The sequence below is a fragment of the Amblyomma mixtum genome, chromosome 7 (genome assembly GCF_055824585.1).
Source record: "Amblyomma mixtum isolate Tamu chromosome 7, ASM5582458v1, whole genome shotgun sequence".
NCBI lineage: Eukaryota > Metazoa > Arthropoda > Arachnida > Ixodida > Ixodidae > Amblyomma > Amblyomma mixtum.
Genome location: NC_143018.1, coordinates 73403915 through 73425114, shown reverse-complemented (window position 1 = coordinate 73425114; position 21200 = coordinate 73403915). Strand labels below are relative to the sequence as shown.

The window sequence follows — 21200 nt, the reverse complement described above, 5'->3', positions numbered from 1 at the left end:
TTCTGAGGCCCTCTGAAAGCAGCATCACGCTGGGCATAAGGGACATTCGACGCGAAGATATTGGCAACTACACCTGCGTCGTTTCGGCCGGTGCTGCGTCGGCGAGAGTCACGGTACCTCTGACTGTGTCCGGTGAGCCATTCAGCTTGCGTTCTTGTGTGCCGTCCATCGTTGTTCCGAGCCTCCGCGTTTCCTTTCAGCAATGTTACGTCGGGTTGTCAGTCAATCGCGCCGTACCTCTCTAGAACCTTCTATTCTGTAGGCACATTCATTAAATGCCATTTGACACGTCTGGTTCAGAGTAGATGGTTTGGTTTGGTTTTTGGGAAAGTTTTGCTGCATGCCTACGCGTACATTTGTGTTGCTTTCATTACTGACTCTCCGGGCTAAGGGACACAGGCAAGCCCCTCCCATACCCCTTTCTGCTTCTTTGTTGTCTGCCTAGAGGGGGCGCAAATTGTCTTCAATGAATTGATTTGGCTTGGTTTATGGGGTTTAACGTCCCAAAGCGACTAAGGCTATGAGGGACGCCGTAGTGGAGGGCTCCGGAAATTTCGACCACCTGGGGTTCTTTAACGTGCACTGAAATTGCACAGTACGCGGGCCGCTAGAATTTCTCCTCCAAAGAAATTCAACTACCGCGGCCGGGATCGAACCCGCGTCTTTCAGGACAGCAGCCAAGCACCATAACCACTGAGCCACCGCGGCGGCTCTTCAAGGAATTGATTGATTGATTGATTGATTGATTGACAACTATATTTATCCGAAAAGGGAAGGGGCAGCGGTGGAGGGACAGTTAGGCAAGGTAGGGTCCGCTACCTTCTGATCTAAATCTAGGATCTTGCCCTGGAAGTCAGGCTCAGAGCTGCGTAGGGCACTCTTCCACTGCTCCTTTGAATCAATATTCAGGGATTTTGGTGTGGGGCGACGAACGCAGCCCCATATGATGTGGCCGAGATTGGCTCTGACCGGGCAGAAAATAAAGTTGAAGAGGGATAGACAGCTGGGTGGATGAGGCGGCGGAAGGTAGGAGTGGGAAAAGTTCGAGTCTGAGGCTGAAGCCACAGAATCTAACGATACCGGGAGGTTTTGCGGTGGCCAGGGGCGACCGAGGCGGTAACAGTGACGTATGTCATGAAAGAAAGGAGACATACAACACGTTTATTGCTATCTTTAAGTGCTTTTATTTTCCACATTTTCCCGGGAAAAAATGAACAAAGCAAAATCGCAACATACGGAAATCGTAACTACACCCGAACTACACTATGAAATCAAAACAAGAGATTAACTATGCAAAAATTTCTTAATACTTGTGTATTCAAAAACCAGCTAATATTTAATGAATAGACGCCAAACTGACTAAAAAACTACGATCCTCCAGAACCGAGTATCACCATGCCTTTCTAGACGTGAAGTCCGGTCTATGTGATGTAGTATGAACTCGCCTAGACTCCCTATTGAAAGCTGCAAGTTAATGTACAGGAAAAGATTTTGCGCCGATTTAGTCACTTGTTCACTAGTATCGCTGCAAGCAGTACTTCATCAGGTGTTTTAGCGTATGTTTATAGTAGAAACGATAAAGCATAAATTTTGTAACCCGTAAATGAACAGAAAGCGCCATTCGTTGCTACCGACATAAGAAGTAGTGATAGTCATGACATTGGTAGTTCGCAAATATGATCCGTAAAATATAACCTGATATCTTCGTTCCTGGTCTTGCAGAAATATTCAAGACAGGTTTAGAGACGGCTGCCTTTACCAGAGAGAGACTAGTGTCTGTGTAACTGTCATACATAATAAGGAACCCCGAAATGAACTGGGAAACTATAGACCCATTTCCATACTACTTATCTTTTCGAAGGCTTCTGAAAAAATTCTCCATTCTCGGATGTCCACATTTATTGATGAGCATAACTTTTGACGCAGTACAGGCTTGGTTTCATTAAAAGTAGGGCCACGTCGTTATGAACATTATGAACAGAAATTTATCGTAATTGGTTTGTTCACGCACTTTTCCAAGGCCTTCGACTTAGTAAATCATTACATGTAGTTGAAAATCTAGAACATAAGTATCTGCGTCATTAAAATCTTACTGATCACATATGAAACAACTAGTTCAGATAACTGATGTACGATCAGACGTGAAAGCTATGGTGTACCAGAAGGTAGTATATTAGGGCCTTTACCTTTTAACTTATGGAAAAATGATATTGTAAATATTGACCCTGATCCAGAATTGATAATATAGGCACATGAAACCACTATACTTTTTGCCGGACTGATATCTCACGTGCCGTATAAACATGTAATAGTACTGTAAAATGTGTATACATGAAAATAAACCTAAAGTAATAATACTCAGCACGAAAAACAAAGTACTTTCGCAACGGGACGATATTGTGCTAAATTCGCCTATAGAAATTGAGGGCCGTTATAACTGTCTTGGTGTCGTGTTCTCATTTAATATGTATGACCAGGGAACGACTCAGTTTATTTAACAGGAAAACTGGCATAAGTAACTGGTACTATAGGTAAAATCAGATATGTCTTTCCTAGCATATCAAACTTGTATTGTATAACGCCCCCTTTTACTCAGTACTTATTAACTGTTGACCATTATTTGAAACAGCTCGCACCTTCCCTTACCTACAGCGCATTCTTTTACTGCAAAATGAGTACGTGCGACACATTTATAATGAGCCATGTGGATCTCCAAGTACGCATCTCTTCCATAAGTCCCACATAATCGAAGTTCTTCATCTACCATGGCAAATGTCGACTAACCGTCAAATTTTAATCCTAGATGCAGAAAAGTATCTGCTCAATGCAATCTGGCACAGTTACGCCGTAAAATATCGCATTATTCAACAGGATCTCCGGAAGACTGCTGCGCCCGCGATTCGCGCCTGCTCTGGTCGATAACAGCTTTGTCTTAAATAATTATCAAATGAATAATACAAATATACACGGCTACTCTTATTGTTGCATTCAGCTAATGCGTTATGGGCGACATGTATCCGATAAATTTTACTTTGTTTATTTTATTGTTTTGTGTTGCCAGCTAACTTGTGTGTGATCATTCCATGAATTATCTCCGCTGTTGTCAGAACGACTGGGTTATCGTGTCAGTCATGTTCCCCATGGGCAGTTTTTCTCCCCGGCCCTTTTGTGCACTCCATGTATATACACGAAAAATAAAAATTTATAATTTCACTGTCTTGTTATATAAAATACTAGCAGTTTCAGGCGGAAGACTGTTGCGTTCATTTATTTGTCGAAAAAAAAAATAGGAATAGCGTAAGACTTCGAGCTCTATAACTCCGCGGATTTAACCTGTTCTCGCGCATTTATGGCATAAGGAAATTTCAGCCCCGATATTTCGCTGGTATTTTTACTTTCGCCATCTTTGTTTATACGCGTTCTGCTCTAATTGCCCACAAAAACTCCAAACACATTCTCCGCCATTTCATGTTTATTAACAAATTCGTTTAAGCAGTATTTTCTTTAACCACCTTCGCCGCACGCTGCACTGCACGCGGTTCTCGAAAGCGTGCCAAGGGCGGACTGTTTTCCCGCTCCAAGTTTGCATAGTTTCCAAATCAATCGCTAGGTGCCGCTAGTCGTCCGTGTGGGTGCCACTTTTCAGTGCTTTCTTCAGCAGAGCAGGGCTGTGCAAGGCATTTCGTCCGCCATCCGCCAGACACGTTTAGAGGCAGCTTGCTAAGCTAGACATGTCCAGGACTTTCAAGGCTTTGCTACTACTGGCGCTTATCGCGCATGCTCAGCCAATGAGTAGTGAAGACGGTAAGCCTGCGATCATCGTCCCATTTGTCTCGTTGCTTGATTGACCGAGTTTTCTCAGCGTAGTGCTCTATTTCCAATGATTTCCCTACAGGCTTGCCGAAACTTAGGGAGTTCTCGTTTCCACCCGAAGTCACTCTAGGCGAAGAGATACTGGTCAGCTGCGTGGTGAAGAAGGGTTCGCCCGGACCGCACCACGTGACTTGGTTAAAAGACGGTAGGGAGCTTGAAAAGAACGATCGCGTCAGCGTGTTTGCTCAGTTCAAGAGTAGTGCCGCACTGCGCATCGCCACTTTACGCCCGGAGGATGTCGGCAACTACACCTGCGTGGCGAGCAACCCCGTCGGTGCCAGCAGCTTCACAGCGTCCCTCGTCGTACACGGTAATCCCGTCGAACATAATTTTTACAATTACGTTCATCGCAAGGAAAATGCCGCGGAACAGCGTTCCAAGTATTACTCAATAACCTACACTGACCTAATGGCGTGCATTTAAAAAAAAAAAGGTTTTGTGTGTCTGTATCAATAAGAACCTTGCCCACTTCAAGCGTTTCTAACTTCTCGCTTAAATATTACTAGCCAACTTTGATGCACTGATGCCGGATGCACTGCCTCAAAGTTTCTTTACCACTTTCTGGTGTCTGCCCGTAAGCTGCGTTAAAAAAATCATTTATATGAGAAATTATATGCGATATCCGGCGTGACATTGTTTGTGTGGCCATTGTTTGCGCCACGTTGGATCCCTATTTTTTTTTCTTGTTAGCCTTCACGGCACGCCTCTTAATTTGTGTGTCTTCGAACAGGAACTGCAAACGACTGTTCTTGTTTGAAGCTACGCGTCATAAGATCTGTTGGTTGCGACAGCAGCTTAGCCGTCTATGAGTGCTGTGTGAACTGATGCCAGTCCCTCAAGTATCTAAAGCCGATCACCGAGTGATCGTCCCAAACATCCGAGCATTGATTAAGTGCGTTCAGCTGATTTTCGTGGTCACACGACGGGAAGTCAATGAGTGGCCAAATCAGCAGCGGCGAATCGTTCGTGAATTCTTTGGCAGCTGACCTTCAATATAATTTAAAGGTTTGAATGAATGAATGAATGAATTAATTAATTAATTAATGAGCTTTTTATCTTGACGCGGGAACATATACGGCGGAATGTCCGGGATCCCAGGCATAACGACGCATGCAACGGCTGGCATAGCGTGCTCGATAGCACGCATCGAAAGATCTTCACTTACAAGACTGCGCGCAGTCTTGTAAGTGACGAACGTTGTCAATCTAAGTTTATTTTATTTCGTTTTGATAGTTACGAGCAAGCAGAACACGTATGTTCCTGTCAGCAGCGATAAAGAAGATTATCAACAATTATGAGAAGTGCCGGTTGTCTACATCTGCCGCTTCGTTTCGTTCTCCGCCATGTTCAGTCCCATTTATGTCACTGCAGGCTGACTAACTTCAGGTACTTCGGAAGTTTGCCTTGCTCAGTTCGAAAAATAAGCACATCTGTATGTAAGCAACTAGGCGACGACAAGCCCTAGCGCATACAATGGAGCGTATGCGGTCCCACGCTCATGCGCATTGCTCGCGCGATGACCGAAGGCTTGTCTCCAGCGAGGTTTGTTTTTCGCGCCTCGTATGTTTTGTAAGGCCTCCACTAGGCGGCGCTAGTAGTCCGTTGCTTGTAGCGTCATTCTTCATTGGTTGCCCTCCTCGAATCGCGCGGAGCCTAGTTCGTTTCAAGCCAGCCTAGGTAGAGGTCGTGTACTGTGCGCCATCAGGGACTAATTGTTAAGAACTTCTTCAACACATCAACATGCATCACTACGCAGCGCCGAAAAGCTTTACCTTTGCTGTTCTTGTTCTAAGTTCTGCTATGTACTTCGTGCTCGCCTCAGGTATGTAATCGTTCCTATCTCTTTAAGCTTGACAAAATCGTCGGTGTTGATTTCATTGCTTTCCAGTTGGCAGGGAATTATTCACTATACCATTATTTTTTTTTTGTAAAGAAAGACGAGGCTTTGTTTTATTGCTGATACTAAAGAGCAGGAAAAATGATGTGTTTCGGAGGCAAATAAACACGAGGTTTATCGTTGAAGTCGACAGATCCCAGGAGAAAGTGGAGGGATAAAGAGCGTTGTGGCGTCGCACTTTAGCAGTGCGAAAAAGCAAAACCTTTTACAGCAGTTCATAATCAAACAACGCTGAAGTGGTCGGCCAGAAGTGCACAATATCTATTTCCTCCGATAGAAGTGTAGCGCTGAATCATGTTGAGTCAGGACATATGCGTGAACTAGTACCGCATGCAGTGTGCTACCTCGCGAGAAATATAGTACGTTTCCATCGTATCCTCGCGAGCAGTGCACCGTTTCGTAGTTTGCCGCGAGGTTCTTCGTATCACGCGCAGTAACTAAGTGTACGGTCCCTTCCAGAACGTCCCAAGATCAAGGAATTTAAATTTCCCGCTAACCTTTCGCCTGGCGACACGGTTGCCGTCAGTTGCGTGGTGGGAAAGGGAAGCACGGGTCCGTTCGAACTGTCCTGGCGGAAAGACGGCTTTCCTGTCGAACCCGCTGGAGGCCTCACGGTGGCTACGCTCAAAGGCGCACCGCTGTCGACGCTCAGCATAGTGGACATCAGGGCAGAGGACAGCGGAAACTACACCTGCGTGGCTCGGAATGCGGCCGGAAGTGACGAATACTCTGCGCATCTGGCAGTCACAGGTAATGCAGATACATCAGTGTGTGATGGTGCGCTGCTCAACGGTCATGAGGCATCACCTGTGAATGAAGTATATTGCTCTCTGTTTTTGGTTTCATAAGTCATAAGCAAGCCAGATTAGCCATGTTCACTGATACGGTTCAGTCTCGATAATTCGAATTCGTATGGCACGGAAAATACGCTCGCTCTAATAGTATGGAGTACGCTAGACTTAAGACAAATATTAGTACAGTTGTTTACGGGATGGAAGAGTTGATTTAAATAAACAGGAAGTTCGAACTAAACGAGCTTGAAATAACTTGAACTCACTGTAACCTCATCTAACTGCACGATTGGAGTGAACTACGCTTATTCCGACTGCGCTTATTCTGCCTGAGTGCTCATTTTCAGAAGTGAACCGTACATCACTCACGAAATGGCACCTTTTGAGAATCCACTTGCAGAACGAGGAATGTTGGAAAAAAAAAACAGATGCCGCCGCTTACAAAACGGCGCTGTATCCTTATTATATCTGTGCGTAAACCTCGCCGGTAAGCAGCAGAGGCCTGTGGGGATCTTTTCAACAATCTTTACAAAGGATGGCAGTTAGGTGCGCCCGTACACAAGTACACCAGTAGAGCTGAAAAGCACTAACGAATGGCTTTTCAACTAGGGCGTTGCGCTGTAAGATCCAGTGCCCATGAGGGTGTCAAAATGCCACGACAGCCGCCATACACCGTTTGCCGGGTGTCTTGTTTTTCCTAGAAGACGGTCTTGCGTTGACAGCGTATAATGGGCCCATTCCGGTGCGCCGTTTCTGATCCTTTGTTTCCTTTTTTTTTGCCGTTCTTGTTGTTTTTGCATTCGGGAGACGGACGTCTATGACGTTCACATTAAGCGACCGAGGATGACGCTTTAACCGAGGAGACTCGCATGCGACATCGCCGCGCAGTTTCGGTATGAAACATCAAAAAGCTTTCAAAACCATCCACCAGCTGGCGCTAGTCGTCCACCGACTGCGCCGCGCGAAACGTGAACCTGCAACGAAGGCGCTCCGGCAGCTCCGGTCACCCTTCAGTCTTGACTCGGCGTTCTCGAGGTTCGCGAGTTAGCAGTGCCCATCTCTCGAAGCTTGCTGCGTCTTCCAAGTGCGGTCTCAAAAAGCGGCAGTGATTATGCAAACGTTCTTGTTTTTGGCGATCGGGCTGTCTTCAGTGATTCGTCAGTCTGGAGCAAGCGATAAGATGTCCGCTTCTCTACTCTTCCTTCTGAGATTAGCGAATTCACTTCAATACCTGGAGCTTCATGGCCATACTTTCCAGGGCCTCCGAAGCTGAGGGAATTTTCGTTCCCATCCGAGGTCTCCCTTGGCGAAGAAGTCATCGTCGTTTGCGTAGTGAAGAAGGGCTCGGCAAGCCCCATCACGTGGCTGAAGGACGGACGGGAGCTGAGGCAAAGCGGCCGCCTCTCCGTGTCGGCTCAGTCCCAGAGCAGCGCTTCGCTCCGCATCGCCAGTCTTCGTCCCGAGGACGTCGGAAACTACACTTGCGTGGCGAAGAACTCGTTCGGCAGCGACAGCTTCACGGCGCCGCTCGTCGTGAACGGTAATATAGTCGAAGCATCGATGTTACAGAAACTATACTCGTATAGGAGGTATTCACTGAGGCCGCGCTACCAGACGGCGCGAGCGTCGTCGCGGCAGGCGCGCCATGTTTGCGGTCGTTTCAGGCCAGCTCGCGCAGTGTCACGGTGCGCCGTGAGGTACCCGGCCTGAACTGTTAGTGATCCGTAACATATTTGTACGTTGTTGAATACGTCAGCGACCACTTATCTTTGTGGAGCGCGTATTGTGCATGAAGTTTGCAGCAGAATTCTTCTGCGCCGATATAACCGAGCTGCCTCAACTCGGCAGCAAAACTGGTTGGCTGCGCTGCACGCAAGAACGTACACGACTTGCAGCTTTTAATATCAGTTGATAACTGTCAGCTAGTCATGCAGGGCACATCGTGGATAAACATCACGATTAATTACCGAAATTCCAGGACTGCCACCGCAGAAATTGATAATTCAAGCGCCTAGCTGTAGTCCGCGAACTGCTGACGCTTCTCAGACGTACGGTCTTTCAGCAGAAAGGCAAAACGTCATAGCTGCCTTATTTACCCGACAGAACAAATACTGCCATGCGCTCGCAGCACGAACGGCAGACACAGCGAGAATGTTTTGCAGTTTTGATTGTAGCTACGTAGCGCTGCTTCGTATGCACAAGACCGTTTTCGCAGCAACGCAGTGTGCAGCCATTCCGCTAGATTCAGTTGTAACACGTCACTTTCAGCAGGTAGAGATGACAAGTTAAGCTACAGCTAAGTGAACGGACCCTTCGAATTACTCACCTCTTCAAAAACGGCACTTCGGCCGTCGGCACCGCGGACGTCGGCACTCACAACACGACTCTTGGACTCACCCGCTTGTCAAGTAATTGCACCCTCTCATAGGTTTATATCCTTTAATTCCTTGGCCTGCCAGCAAACTTAAGCCGTGCACAAGGTGGGCCTCGATACCGGTGAATTCAACGCGCGGCAGCAGTCTTGTATACGTCGCACACCATGCCGGTGCCTCCGCATTCCTACGGGGGGTCGACCTTTTCACAAAGTAGAACCTTCTGAGCGTGCCCGCTCTTTTCTGCTTCGCACAGTTCACGGAATATTCACTCAGTCACGCGGCGGCACGGGTAGGACAGAAATTACGTGCGGCGAGACGCGAAATACACTCACATTTCACCCATCACCAGCTATTCAAACGCTGCGGCTGGCTGCGGCGGCCGCGCGCGCGACCACCAACATGGCGAATGCCGCGCCGGCCGCTAGCGCCCCTTGCGGATGACGTCATGTGAATACCTCCTATAGTTACTCGGATACTCGTATACTCGTATAGTTGCGCCAGTGTGCCTAGTGCTGTTTATTTATGAGGGTAGCTTGGAGAATGCCGTTATAAAAATGGTCTATAGACTCCATTGCCTTCCTCTAGATATCTCTTTTTATCTATTCATAGTCTATAGACAAAAACCTACTAAAAGTGTACGGCCATAGACCTATAGATGGGACATAGACTGTTTATAGCATTTGTATTGCCTACAGACTGTTCTCTAGGATTGGTCTATGGAGAGTCTATAGACTTCTTATAGATCTATTGCCTTCCTATAGATATTTCCGTTCATCTATTCACAGTATAAAGACAAAAGTCTACTAAAAGTGTATGGCCATAAATCTACAGATTGGCTACAGACTGTCTATAGCATTTGTATTGCCTATAGACTGTTCTCTAGGATTGGCCTATGGACAGTCTGTGGACTTTATAGACAAAAGTCTGTGGACAGTCTATAGACTCTCGGAAAATATTTTGTAGGGGTGCAGACCTGGACGATGTAAGAACAGTGCGACTAGGGGAGAAACTGGGCATAATGAGGGAGAAACTTGGAAAAACAATAGGGAAAAACTTGACGTCATAGGAGCTGAGGTGTCATCACTGTTTTCGCGCTGCCACTCGCTATGTCAGTGGACGTAATTGCGCTTTACGACGATGAACTCGTATTCCTGAAAAGACGAAGGCCGCGCTGTCTTTTATATTTCTTCTTCCTGTGGTCGCTCCTATTCCTAGTGCTAATATCAAAGCCATCAAGGGCGCCGCAGTGTTAGCATGGGATTTGACGACTGATAGCAGATCCTGCACAGACATAATCGCAAGGTTATGAGAGTCCACCAGTAGCTTTTTACCGACTACTTACACTGTAGACGACTTTGACTGCCATTACAATGTTTCGAGGTAGTTTTCTGTTCGCCCTAAATGTGAAGCGCGAGCACAATTTTCCGACATGATTATCGCAGTGGCTGTGACAGATATGCAAATAACCCGCTAAATTTGCTTCGGTGAGCTAAACTTTGCGCTCACGAGGTGTTTAATACCTCCGTTCAGTGAGTAAGGTCGCCAAAAAAAAAAAAAATGCAGCGAAATACAGGCGCCTCTGCATGTATCCAATGCCGCGTTATCAACGGGTGCAACTTGGTACGTACGCGTATACGTCGTAAGTGCAAGGTTTCAGCGGGATAAAACGCAAAGGATGCAGCGGTTTTTCGCTCTTCCTTGATATTCTCGGTCAGACGATACACAGGTATTGTATATCGTAGATATCCCTTCCCGAGTTGGACAACAAGTCTGAATCCTCAAGCGCAAGGCGATGTTCTCTGGCGCATATGCCCCAGCGTGTCATCCTTCTAGAGTGCTTCTCTACCCATAGCCGCCACCCCCGCTTCCGTTCAGTGCCCACACAACCAGTTCAATAGGGACGTGTTGCTTTTTGGGCGCGGAAATTGGCCATGGTCTTGGTATGCGTACAATATGTTCGGAGAAGTTCTGGTATTTGTTGTAAAAGTAATTGTATCTCTCGTACAGTCACTTCCAAGCATATATGACAATACTTGCTGCGGTTGCTCTTTTAAGCATGCGCGCGGACATCACGAGGTATAAATACTGACTCTTGGCGTGATCAATAGCAGGTAATTAAAGGTGAGAGCTTTCTTTCGTCCACAGACATGTCAAATTCGTCCACAGACATGTAAAACAAACTAACCGAGATCTTACCCTTTCTATCCACCGGTACAACATTGTAGAGAAAAAGCATAAAAGACGCAACAACGCAACAAAGTCAAAAGGAAAGAACTACTGAGGACGTAAAGTGATTTTAAAGAGGACAAAAGACCCGTAATCTCAGAAAAAAACTCCATTCAGATGAAGAAGATGGGTTCGAAACTATGTGTTGAAGGACGATGGTCAGCAGCAATATGTGATTATCGTGTGATGTTTTCCTTTCTGGCTACCCCAACGAAGATGCATTTTTGTAATATTCGATGCATTGAAAACATCACGGCAGATGCTCACGCAGTATGACAAGCTATCGGAAAGAGTCGTTGACTTACATCAAAGAAGTGCATGGAACTTCGAGCAAGCAGCAACGTCGCATCCGTTCCAAGGTATGTGAGGCCGCAGCTGAAGTTCCCGCCATGCATTCAAGCCGTTCTGTTAGTGCGCAATGCTCACACCAGGTGCCGCCACACGACCGCTATCAAGGAGATCGCCTCGTACCCTCTCCATTCCTCGCTGCTTCAGTATGTGGAACTGCCATCGGCGAATAGGACAACGCTCTTCCCTCTCGACGCTTCGGAAGGGGACATAGGCAGACCTGACATAAAACTAGCCGGAGGACAGAAACGTCGAAAAGACGTCATGCTGAGAAGAGCGGACTGCCTTTTTGTCTGCCTGATCTTCCATTCCTTGGCACGGAAGGCATCAACAGCAGCAGTAGCCGGTAAGCGTTTCAGCGTTGGCCGACAAAACCACCGTCGCCCCAACGAAGGAAGGATCTGTTCCGCATTTTCCAGAGCCACCAAAGGTCGCCGACTTTTCTTTCCCGCCGAACCTGGCGATGGGGGACGAGGTGATAGCGCTCTGCGTGGTCAAGAAAGGCAGCACTGGGCCGTACCACATCGTTTGGCGCAAGGACGGAGCGGAACTTGCGTCTTCGGAGCGACTGTCTATGTCCGCGCTGTCCACGAGCAGTAAGGCGCTGAGGATAGCGGCTCTCCGTCCCGACGACGTGGGCAACTACACCTGCACGGCCAGGAACGCGGTCGGCAGCGACAGCGTCACGGCGCCCCTCACCGTGCACGGTAACGCCGCGTTTCCTGTCGGACACTTTTAGCCCGTTCACATTTCGCCGACTGCACATTACCTTTAAGAATGTTTTTGTTTGTGACTGGTGAGATTCTGTGCTCACGACGATGAACTTGTGAGACGTAAAATCCAGGCGGCGGACGTGACCATGCCGTTGGCTGTGCTTTACTAAGTTCTTTCATTCCTTATGCATGCATGACGCGTTATATAGCGTGGGAAGACGAAGCATGCAGTCATAACCCCTCTGACTGCGCCCCCATCTAGAACTTACTCATCCGCTGTCGATTCCGCTATAGCCTTCTAACGTAGAGCTGAATGCGTGCATTCACACTCGAGCTTCACGAGTGGTTTCACAAACGCGAAAGTCACTTAAAAATTTTCTAATACGATGACGGTTCGAAGATTCTCGTTGGTTACAACATGCTTAACTCGAGGTGATAGTTTATTCGGACTAATGCGTTGGTCCTATCAGCATCAAATATATTAGGACTCGCCTTATTTCGGTTTCCTCAAATTCGACCAAACTTTCGACTCCTTCCTAATTCGAATTATCGAATGTCGGTTTATGTGTTGCTACATGCACTGAACGGCTCTAGAGAAACGCCAAAGCATTAAACCTTTCATGCTTGCCATCTCATTGTGTCACTAGATGCTACAAAACGTTTCGTCATGCTCGATGTTCGCGGTTTTCCACGTCCCCTGCCTTGATGCAATGTGTGAAACGTCCAATAGGTGGTGCTAGTAGTCCAGCTTGCGCTTTGAGGCGGCGCAGCCCATCTTTCGAATAAGTTTTCACTCGCAGGAAGGGCTTTGCGGTAGTCTCTTCGTGAGAGGCGGTGTGACATCTTGTTTTCTTGCAGTTCAGTAGGGAGATCCGCCTTTTTCACAAGGTGTGGCGTTTCCTGGGGAGTGGCGAAAATTTGTCTACTAGTGGCTGAAAACAAACGCAGGTGGGAGACGCAGGCGCGATATGGTTCCACGACGAGGAGCCAGCTGCGCCTCCGAAGTGGCAAGTGCGTGTCTGACAGCTGCCGCCATCTGTCGCTTCCGCCTGTCACTAACATGAACTGCGCCTGTGCAGTTGGAGTTGGCGGTTTCATTCTAAACTGGTGGAGCTGGAGGAGAAGGGGCGCGCTTCAGCACAGCGGCCTTGTGAAAAAGCCGGATTATAGTTAGCGAAGCGAGGGGACGAAAATTACGAGGAACTTTAGCGGCTAAAGTGCTGAAAGGCGAAAGCCTGAGTGCTGCGTTCTGCTACGCGATTGTTCACTTCACATTTTGTTGGTGCATTAATTAACTGCCAATTAATGACGCTTAAGCTTCGCCTTTAGGAGTGGAACGCGACAGCGTGTTGTAGCGCTGCCACTGAGTCCATTGAACGCCACCACCCGTTAGGCGCGACGTCTTGCCCCTTGAACGCAACGCTTTTTAAGGAAAGTAAATGGCGCAGTAATTCTCTGTCGTCTCGGTGACACCTGAGCCGCACTGCACAGGAAGGAAGTGGAGTGAAAGAAGAAAGAGGGGCCGTAGTGAAGAAAATGAAAATTGTATTTGAGGAAAGGAAATTACGCATTAACTTTCTCGCATATCTCAGTAGACACTAGTCGAAAATTGTATTTGACGAAAGAAAGTTGCGCAGTAACTGTCTCACATATTTCGGTGGACACCCGTCAAAATTCGCGCGTGGTGACATCACGACAATTTGGACCAATCTGAAACGCGGACAAATACGCCTTGCTCGTCAGTAAATTGGTTTTTGAGGAAAGGAAATGTATCTGTCTCGCATATCTCGGTGCACTCCTGAACCTCGCCGTAACGGGAAGGGAGGAAGATGGGAGTGAACGAAGACACCGTATTCACTAGACGCACCTTTGTTCATTCCAAACCATCGAGCTGGCATGGCCGAGTAATTTCTAGGCACTATAGCCGAGTGGTAGCGTGCTCGACTCGCACTCCGGAGACCGGGGTTCGATTCCCTAGCTCGGCCAATTTCTTACTCGGTTTTATTTGTTTATCTGGTCTGACTAGAAAGGTTAATTGAACTAATTGGTGAAGTAAGCAATTAACTAAACTCAAACTTGGAGCATCACTATACGATCCCTTTAATTGGTTGCATGGTTAGTAGCCAAAGTACAATTGGCCCCGTTTGAAATTCGCGCACTGTGACGTTACAACCGTTTCGACCAACTGAAAAGCGTGACATTTCTTGTCGACAGCTCCTGCTTACAACGATGAGGCATTAAAGGCTTCCGCCTTAATATCAGTTACATCTGCCGTGGGCTTTGGTAAGCTGCCTTCTGGTGACGGGTTTGCTCCTTTTTCGAAACTGCATTTCAGCGAATGAGTTCTCTCGCCACCGAACGACCACCGGAGGTTTTCGAATTCACCTTTCCGCCGGAAGTGGCGCTCGGCGACGAAATCGTCGTCGTCTGGGTCGGCAAGAAATGAACGTCGGAACCGTACACGATTGCCTGGCAGGAAAGATGGCCAGGACATCGAAGCGAGTGACCATGTGTCTCTGTCCGGCCAGCCCAAAAGCAGTGCCATGTTACAGATAGCAGGCATCCTGCCCGAGCACGTCGGCAACTACACATGCGTGGCAAGGAACTCGTTCGGGAGCGACAGCTTCACGGCGCCGCTCGTAGTTAACGGTAACGAAAGCACTATGGGATGTCTCTCAGTGGGCATGTCTTTCAGTGTCGGTTGACATAAATGGGTCCGGGACTTACGGTGTCCTAGAAGCGATCTCGTTGGGGAAAAAGAAAAAAGCTACACGCGCAACTGTGACAGTCAAACTAAGTTTATGATATTTGGCCTTTGCTATTTCCCTAAATCTTTCGCTCTCGACGGCGATCGCCACGTTTACCGAAGCCGTGGCCGCAGTGCTGCAGAGTAAACCGGTTCTAACTATGCAACCACCACAACTACGTTGCGAAGCAGGGGCCGGCTCTGGCGCGGTTTATCGTAGATCGGATGCTGAACTCCTCTGCTCAATGCCGCCTCCAGTTCATCACAATGCTATAGAGACGCTGTATGAAAAATAAGGAGAACAGATGTAAATTTCAGAGCAAGGCGTACCCGCTTAGCAGCCTCATTCATTAGTACCATCGCACTAGGGCGGGGTTGAGCTACCAGGTGGCGTTGAAATTCACAGCATCTGTTATGGCCGGCTAGCAATTTTTCTCATGAAAACAAGGCGTGACGATGGACTAAACGCCAGCCTACGATTTAGGCTAGGAATTTAGTCACAGTCGCGTTGAGTATTGTGTTTACGTGTCTTCTCTGCGCCACTCTGAATGGTAAATTGCTCGGCCTATAGTAAATGGAGCAATGACTACTGTTGCCGAAAGTAACAATGACCTAAACACATTTTTCAGCGAGCAAATTGTAACTTAATTAGGCGACATAACAGCCTGGCTTCGAGCTTTCGTAATAAGGCCCAGTACAGTACTGTCCTTAGGACGCTAGCGACACGGTGTGCTTTTGCGTTCGGCCTCAACGAACTGGTTTCACTCGTCTTTGACAGCTGCTTCATCTCTCACGTTGATTTTGTCTGTTTTCGAGTCACGGACGGGTGTCCAGTAAGATGATGCATATTTTGCTCTTACAAATCTCGATACCACATAAACGCAAACTCAGTGTACCGTAGCGGAACTTCTTCCGTACAACTGTCGCGAACTTACTGCTGCGGATATTGTCTTGCTTTGGAAAGACAGGCGTAACATGTCAGAAACGCTGTTCTTACGCGTTCGGGGCTCTCTACAGTATGCAAGAGAACGTTTTTCGCGAACTGCTGATCCGCAATAACTGTTTCGCTGGTCCCGACGCACCCGCGCCAACTTTTAAACCTTTGATGCTGCGTTGTTACGCGCAGCCTGCGACAGGCGGCGCTAGTTGTCTATCCCTGCGCATACTTTCCTCCCGATAGCTCTGACGTTCCGTTTCCCGTTCGCCCAGCGTCATTTTGTTTGCGATCTCCGTGAGAGCACAGATCGTTCCAACGGGCACAAGACGTGCAGTAGAACCGGCGGAGTTTACGGCTAGCAGCATTTACGTGCGGACCTGCCAAACCTTAAAACCTCGGCTGGTAGGAATGGCGAACTACATCGCCTTCGTTGGCCTGGTCCTTCTATTCTCACAGAAGACAGCTTGGGCAAGCACAGCCGGTAAGCAACGCAAGACTTCCTGCCCTTTTCTGAAAGCAGGGTCACACCATGTGACTAAGTTTCTTACCAGCGCACTTTGCCTGCTTCTTTTTATGCGCCAGCTCCGCCGAAGATTGGAGAGCTCTCCTTTCCTTCTGACGTCACGCTGGGGGATGAAGTGATCTTGCCCTGCGTGGTGAAGAAGGGCAGCACGGGACCGTACCAGGTCTGGTGGCATAAAGACGGCGAGCTACTCAAGACCGTACCTGGAGGTCGCGTCAGCGTGTCGATGCATTCCAAAAGCAGCGCCACTCTCTATATCTCCAGTCTGCGTGCCGAGGACGTCGGCAACTACACGTGCACGGCTCGCAACGATTTCGGAACCGACAGTGCCACAGCGCAGCTCATCGTTCACGGTAACCGGTCACTGAGTTCATGGCCTCCGTTGCCGAGCTGCATGCAGCGCGTTAGTTTCGAGACCAGTTTCGCGAGACTATGGCCACTGCAATGCTACTACTGCCTAGCACATTGAATGATACCCCATTGCCATGGTTCGCGAGACTCACGTGACTCCCCTATTACAGCTGACTTTGGCTACTTTTTTCGTCATATAAATGAAGCGCTCCGCGGAGATCGCCTAGTGAGCGTAGCGTGAATGTATGAGCTATTACGATGCGCTGCGTTGAAAGCGTTCCTTGGACTATTTCAATGGATTTCCTTGTGGCTAGTCTTGAACGCCCCATTCCCAACGGATACAGAAAAGCAGTTGTTGGCCACCAGAAATCGGGAATTCAACGCAGTACTAAAGCAGGGTCGGTGAGAGAACTGAAATCGTTACCTTTACAATGACTCGCGGGAAGCATTGTGTTGTTTCTGGTATGGTCACTGATTTTTTTTGTCTGTGTGTGGGTGGGGGGGGGGGATCGGCAATGGTTATTTTGGTAATATTTCCAAATACATCTGTGTTCCTAAAATCTGAAAACTCTTGTCCGATATCCATGCCCTCCCGCATTTCCGAAATACGTTCTTATGAATTCTTGTTAATTTCCGTTCACTTCGCCAGATTTGTCGGCGCATGGTGAGCGTACCATGAAAATTAATAGCCGTTTATTTTTTACAGACTGTGATAGAACAGGTAGATATCGCTTCCGCCGTTTGCGCTGACGTGCCGGTGACCTGTCGCAGTGCACGCGTTCTCTGATCAAGGTTTCGAGATACGCGGTATTCGAAACGCTCGCGCTCATTCGTAGTTTTCCAAATCTCCACAAGGTGTCGCTAGCTCCTCGCTTTCCACGGCATATATCAACTCCGGAACGCGCGCCTGTTTTCGCGGCGCACTCACTGACGGGACAGATGACTCTCGTTTCTCAAATCGCCTGCGCGGCACATAATCGTTGCGGCTCGGAGAATTTCTGTACAGATATGAAGCTGCTTTCCATGTTTCTGGTGTCAGCGACTGCACTGCTTGGTGCAGATGCTCAACTGCAAGGTGAGCGTTCGAGGCTGTTATTCTTCGGAAAAGTACGTTACTGCTCTTTCAGGCTCCGGAGTTGTGCAGAAATGGGTCGAAATATTAGGCACCAAGCGCACAGCATTTAGTGAGCACTGTGCATATAATGATTGCATACTAGACAGAGTGATGCGGCGCCAGACATGATGTTAGTCCTTACATAGAATGGCAGAGTTATCGATCATGAATCGCACAGCACTCGCCGATGTCTGTTTCTATAACGCCCTCACACCGCGTGATTTTTTGACAGAAGTGAGAAGTCGTAGAACAAGTAACGTAGAACTATTTTCTTTACAATTAATTGCCCATTAAAGGCAAAGGCCTATGCAACAAACCAATCGCGCCCACGTACGACTGCATTCAGGCATTCCTAGAAGTTACTAAACGCGCCTTCAAGCAGTTAAAAAAAAAAGAGCTATTCCCTACAAATGTTTCAGCTCCTCCGAAACTGCAAAGCTCCGGCTTTCCCAGCGGAATCTCATTGGGCGACGACACCGTTGCGGTTTGCCTCGTAACGAAGGGCTCTCCAGGACCGTTCACGATGGCGTGGCTGAAGGACGGAAAAGAAGTGCAGAACGCCGATCGCGTCACCGTTGTCATCAAGGCGAGCAAGGCACTGCTGAGCATCGACACTGTTCGAGTCGAGGACATCGGAAACTACACCTGTACCGCGACGAATCGTTTTGGGACGGACGCCCTGACTCTGCCTCTTCTAGCGACAGGTGAAAGCGCCTTTGAAGCGTGCAGTCACCACTGATAGCTGAGTGTCGGTGTGAGCTGTCGGCCTGTTTTCTTTGCAACTCTCTGCGTTTCACGCATCTCGGTCCGTGGTCTTAGTTAACTTTGCACATTTCGTTGTCAAATGGCCGATTACTTGCTATATACCAAAAAACTTTCCCTAAGCATGTGCGATTACTCCGCCTTACGTTGATTTTCGCTCACCTCGCCTTTTGAATGATGCGGTCATCATCAGAACACCTGATTTTTCGACATGTGAAAACACGATCCAGTTCCTGATGTAGAGCTGTTTAACATGGAAAGCACGTTTCGCCCTTTATTTTGCTTTGAGAACAATACAGTTTGTTGAAGCTGAAAACATGTTCACGGGAAAAGAAACTAGACTATGGGTGCACACAGTGATCAAATCGACCTTAGTTTTCTGCACCACATCTAGCATGCTCGCGTTGTCTCCATGCTCTGGATTACAGTCCATGTTCTGCGGTAGATACTGCAGGAAGCCCGGATCCTTATTAAAAGATGTACCCCGTTAGTGTGCAATCGACGACTATACTCCGAGACTGCGGAGTGAAAAGCAGGGCGCCGCGTAGGATTTTCCAAGTCAAATTCATACGGAAGAATAAGCCTCGTAGCCCTTCTTCATAACTGACAACCAAGTGTTCCCCTTGATGGTGCACTAGGCTGTACTAGGCTGTACTTTGTGTGCGCTGCGTGTTCCAATGAGGCGTACTCAGCATTGTTATTCATTTTCACTTTTTATTTTCCGCGAAACAATTATTAATATCGGCTTATTTCTACACAGACGGAGTAGCCAGCTCTTTGTGACCGTGAAACTCGCGTACTGTGGCGGCACGCGTGGCTTCGTTCAAGCACTCTGGCTTGGTCGTAACACACACGAAGACTTCATCGCTTCACTCTAGGACTGGGGAAGAGCACTTCGGATGCTTTCTGCGACGGGCATGTAAAGTGTTCTTCCAAGGGCGTCGATGCATCAGCCTGGGCGCACGGCAGAGACGGACGCGCCAAGAAACACTACCCGGACCCAGGCTTCAGCGCTTGTTCGCAGCCTTTCGGACACGCACGCACGCTGAACGAATACGAAGAGCTTACCAAAAGTCCTGGAAGTTTGAACGGGCGTCTTTTCCATCAGACATGGTGCTGGCAGAAAATGCGGTGGTTGTTGATTCGGCCAAGCGAGGCAGTGCTTCATCCTGCAACGATAAGGGCACTCCTTAAAGGGACACTGAGGAGAAATTGAAGTTGACTTGCATCGACAGAATACCAGCTCCTGATTACAAAAACGCCATTCATACTGACAACAAAAAAAGTGCAAAACCAAAATACAGGTATCGCCGCCACAGGCCAAACTCGCAAGTACAAGCTTCATGACGTCATAGGACAAAACAGTGTTGCTAGAATCAATAGTTTTAGCAACACTAGGACACGAGAAGCCACGAATCACTGAGGCGCAGCAAATGCATGCGCAAATCTCCTTGACGTCGCCAGATGGCGCCACGTACCCGACAGCTACGCGCGCTCCTGCAGCGCCGGGACCAATCAGCGCCTGCTCACAGCGGTATGGGGGCTCCCGGTATTCCGCTAACGGTAATAAGGTACACGGTATGCTAAAGGTGTCTATTTGCGAAAACTTCGTTGACGACTTCGAGAACGGGATCCATTGTAACGCTGGCAAAACGCCGGTGCAAACGTAAACGAAGCGACGGCCGCAATAGCCGATAGATGCCTTCAACGTTCGGCCGGCGCTAGCTTTCTTTTCAGCTGCTGCTGGGCCGCGCTGATGGCCGCTAGAAATCACGGAGTCTACGTTACGTCATGTGCACGTCATGTTTCACGTCACTTAGTCCTGTGTCGTCATAGGAGAATCCCAAGTTTGAATCAGAGCGGTGGGAAAAACTTTTTCAACTTCGAATCCAAATTTCTTAGATATAAATGCATCTTTCGCTGCCGGCCAAGTGGCAACAAAGCCATGAAATGCCGAACTATCGGATTTTGCTATAAAAAAAAACATTAATAGAGCTCTCCTCAGTGTCCCTTTAAAGAAACAGTCTGTAGACTTTCTACAGATTTCTTATAGGCTCTACTGCCTTCCTATAGACGTTTTCTTTCGTCTATTCATAATCTACAGACAAAAGTAAGAGTATGGCGCTAAATCTACACAGTCTTATAGTCTATACGATTTATATTGCCTATAGACTAGTTTATAGGATTTCTCTATAGAAAGTCTGCAGAGTTTATCGACAGAAGTCTATGGGCAGCTCATAGACTGTCTAAAGAAGTTTATGTAAGGGATAGCAAGCAAAGGCAGCCACGGCAATGGGGGTTTTATGTTCACATACGACGCGAAGTCGCCGATCACAAGTGTCCTCATACCGAAAGTCCTGTCTAAATGCGATTCGCGAAAAAAATATTTCGACGGGAGCAACGCCGCAACATCCATCGTTCGCGCAGTTGGTAACTGCGATGAACTGAGTGTACCTGAAAAGAACAGAATGGAATGCTTTTCACGGAGCCTAACAGAAGCTTACTTTTCGGCCATCTGTTAGGGCCCAAAAGTAAGCTCCACAG

The 21200-nt window shown here is 48.0% G+C and overlaps 1 protein-coding gene across 7 annotated transcripts in view; it reads left to right on the top strand.

The window, feature by feature from the left end:
• The window catches only part of LOC149336506 (cell adhesion molecule Dscam1-like), a 196269-nt gene that overhangs the window by 89657 nt on the left and 85412 nt on the right, over nt 1-21200 (top strand). Inside the window, exons 1-2 of one of the 7 annotated variants that reach the window (XM_089552929.1) lie at nt 17708-17855; nt 18314-18598. The exons of 5 other annotated variants lie outside the window; for them this stretch is intronic. In XM_089552929.1, the coding sequence (XP_089409055.1) occupies nt 17720-17855; nt 18314-18598 (421 nt within the window). In that variant the 5' untranslated portion in view covers nt 17708-17719. Of the gene's footprint in view, nt 1-11956; nt 12218-17707; nt 17856-18313; nt 18599-21200 lie in introns of those variants that run through there. One more of the 7 variants, XM_089552937.1, reaches the window with a different exon arrangement.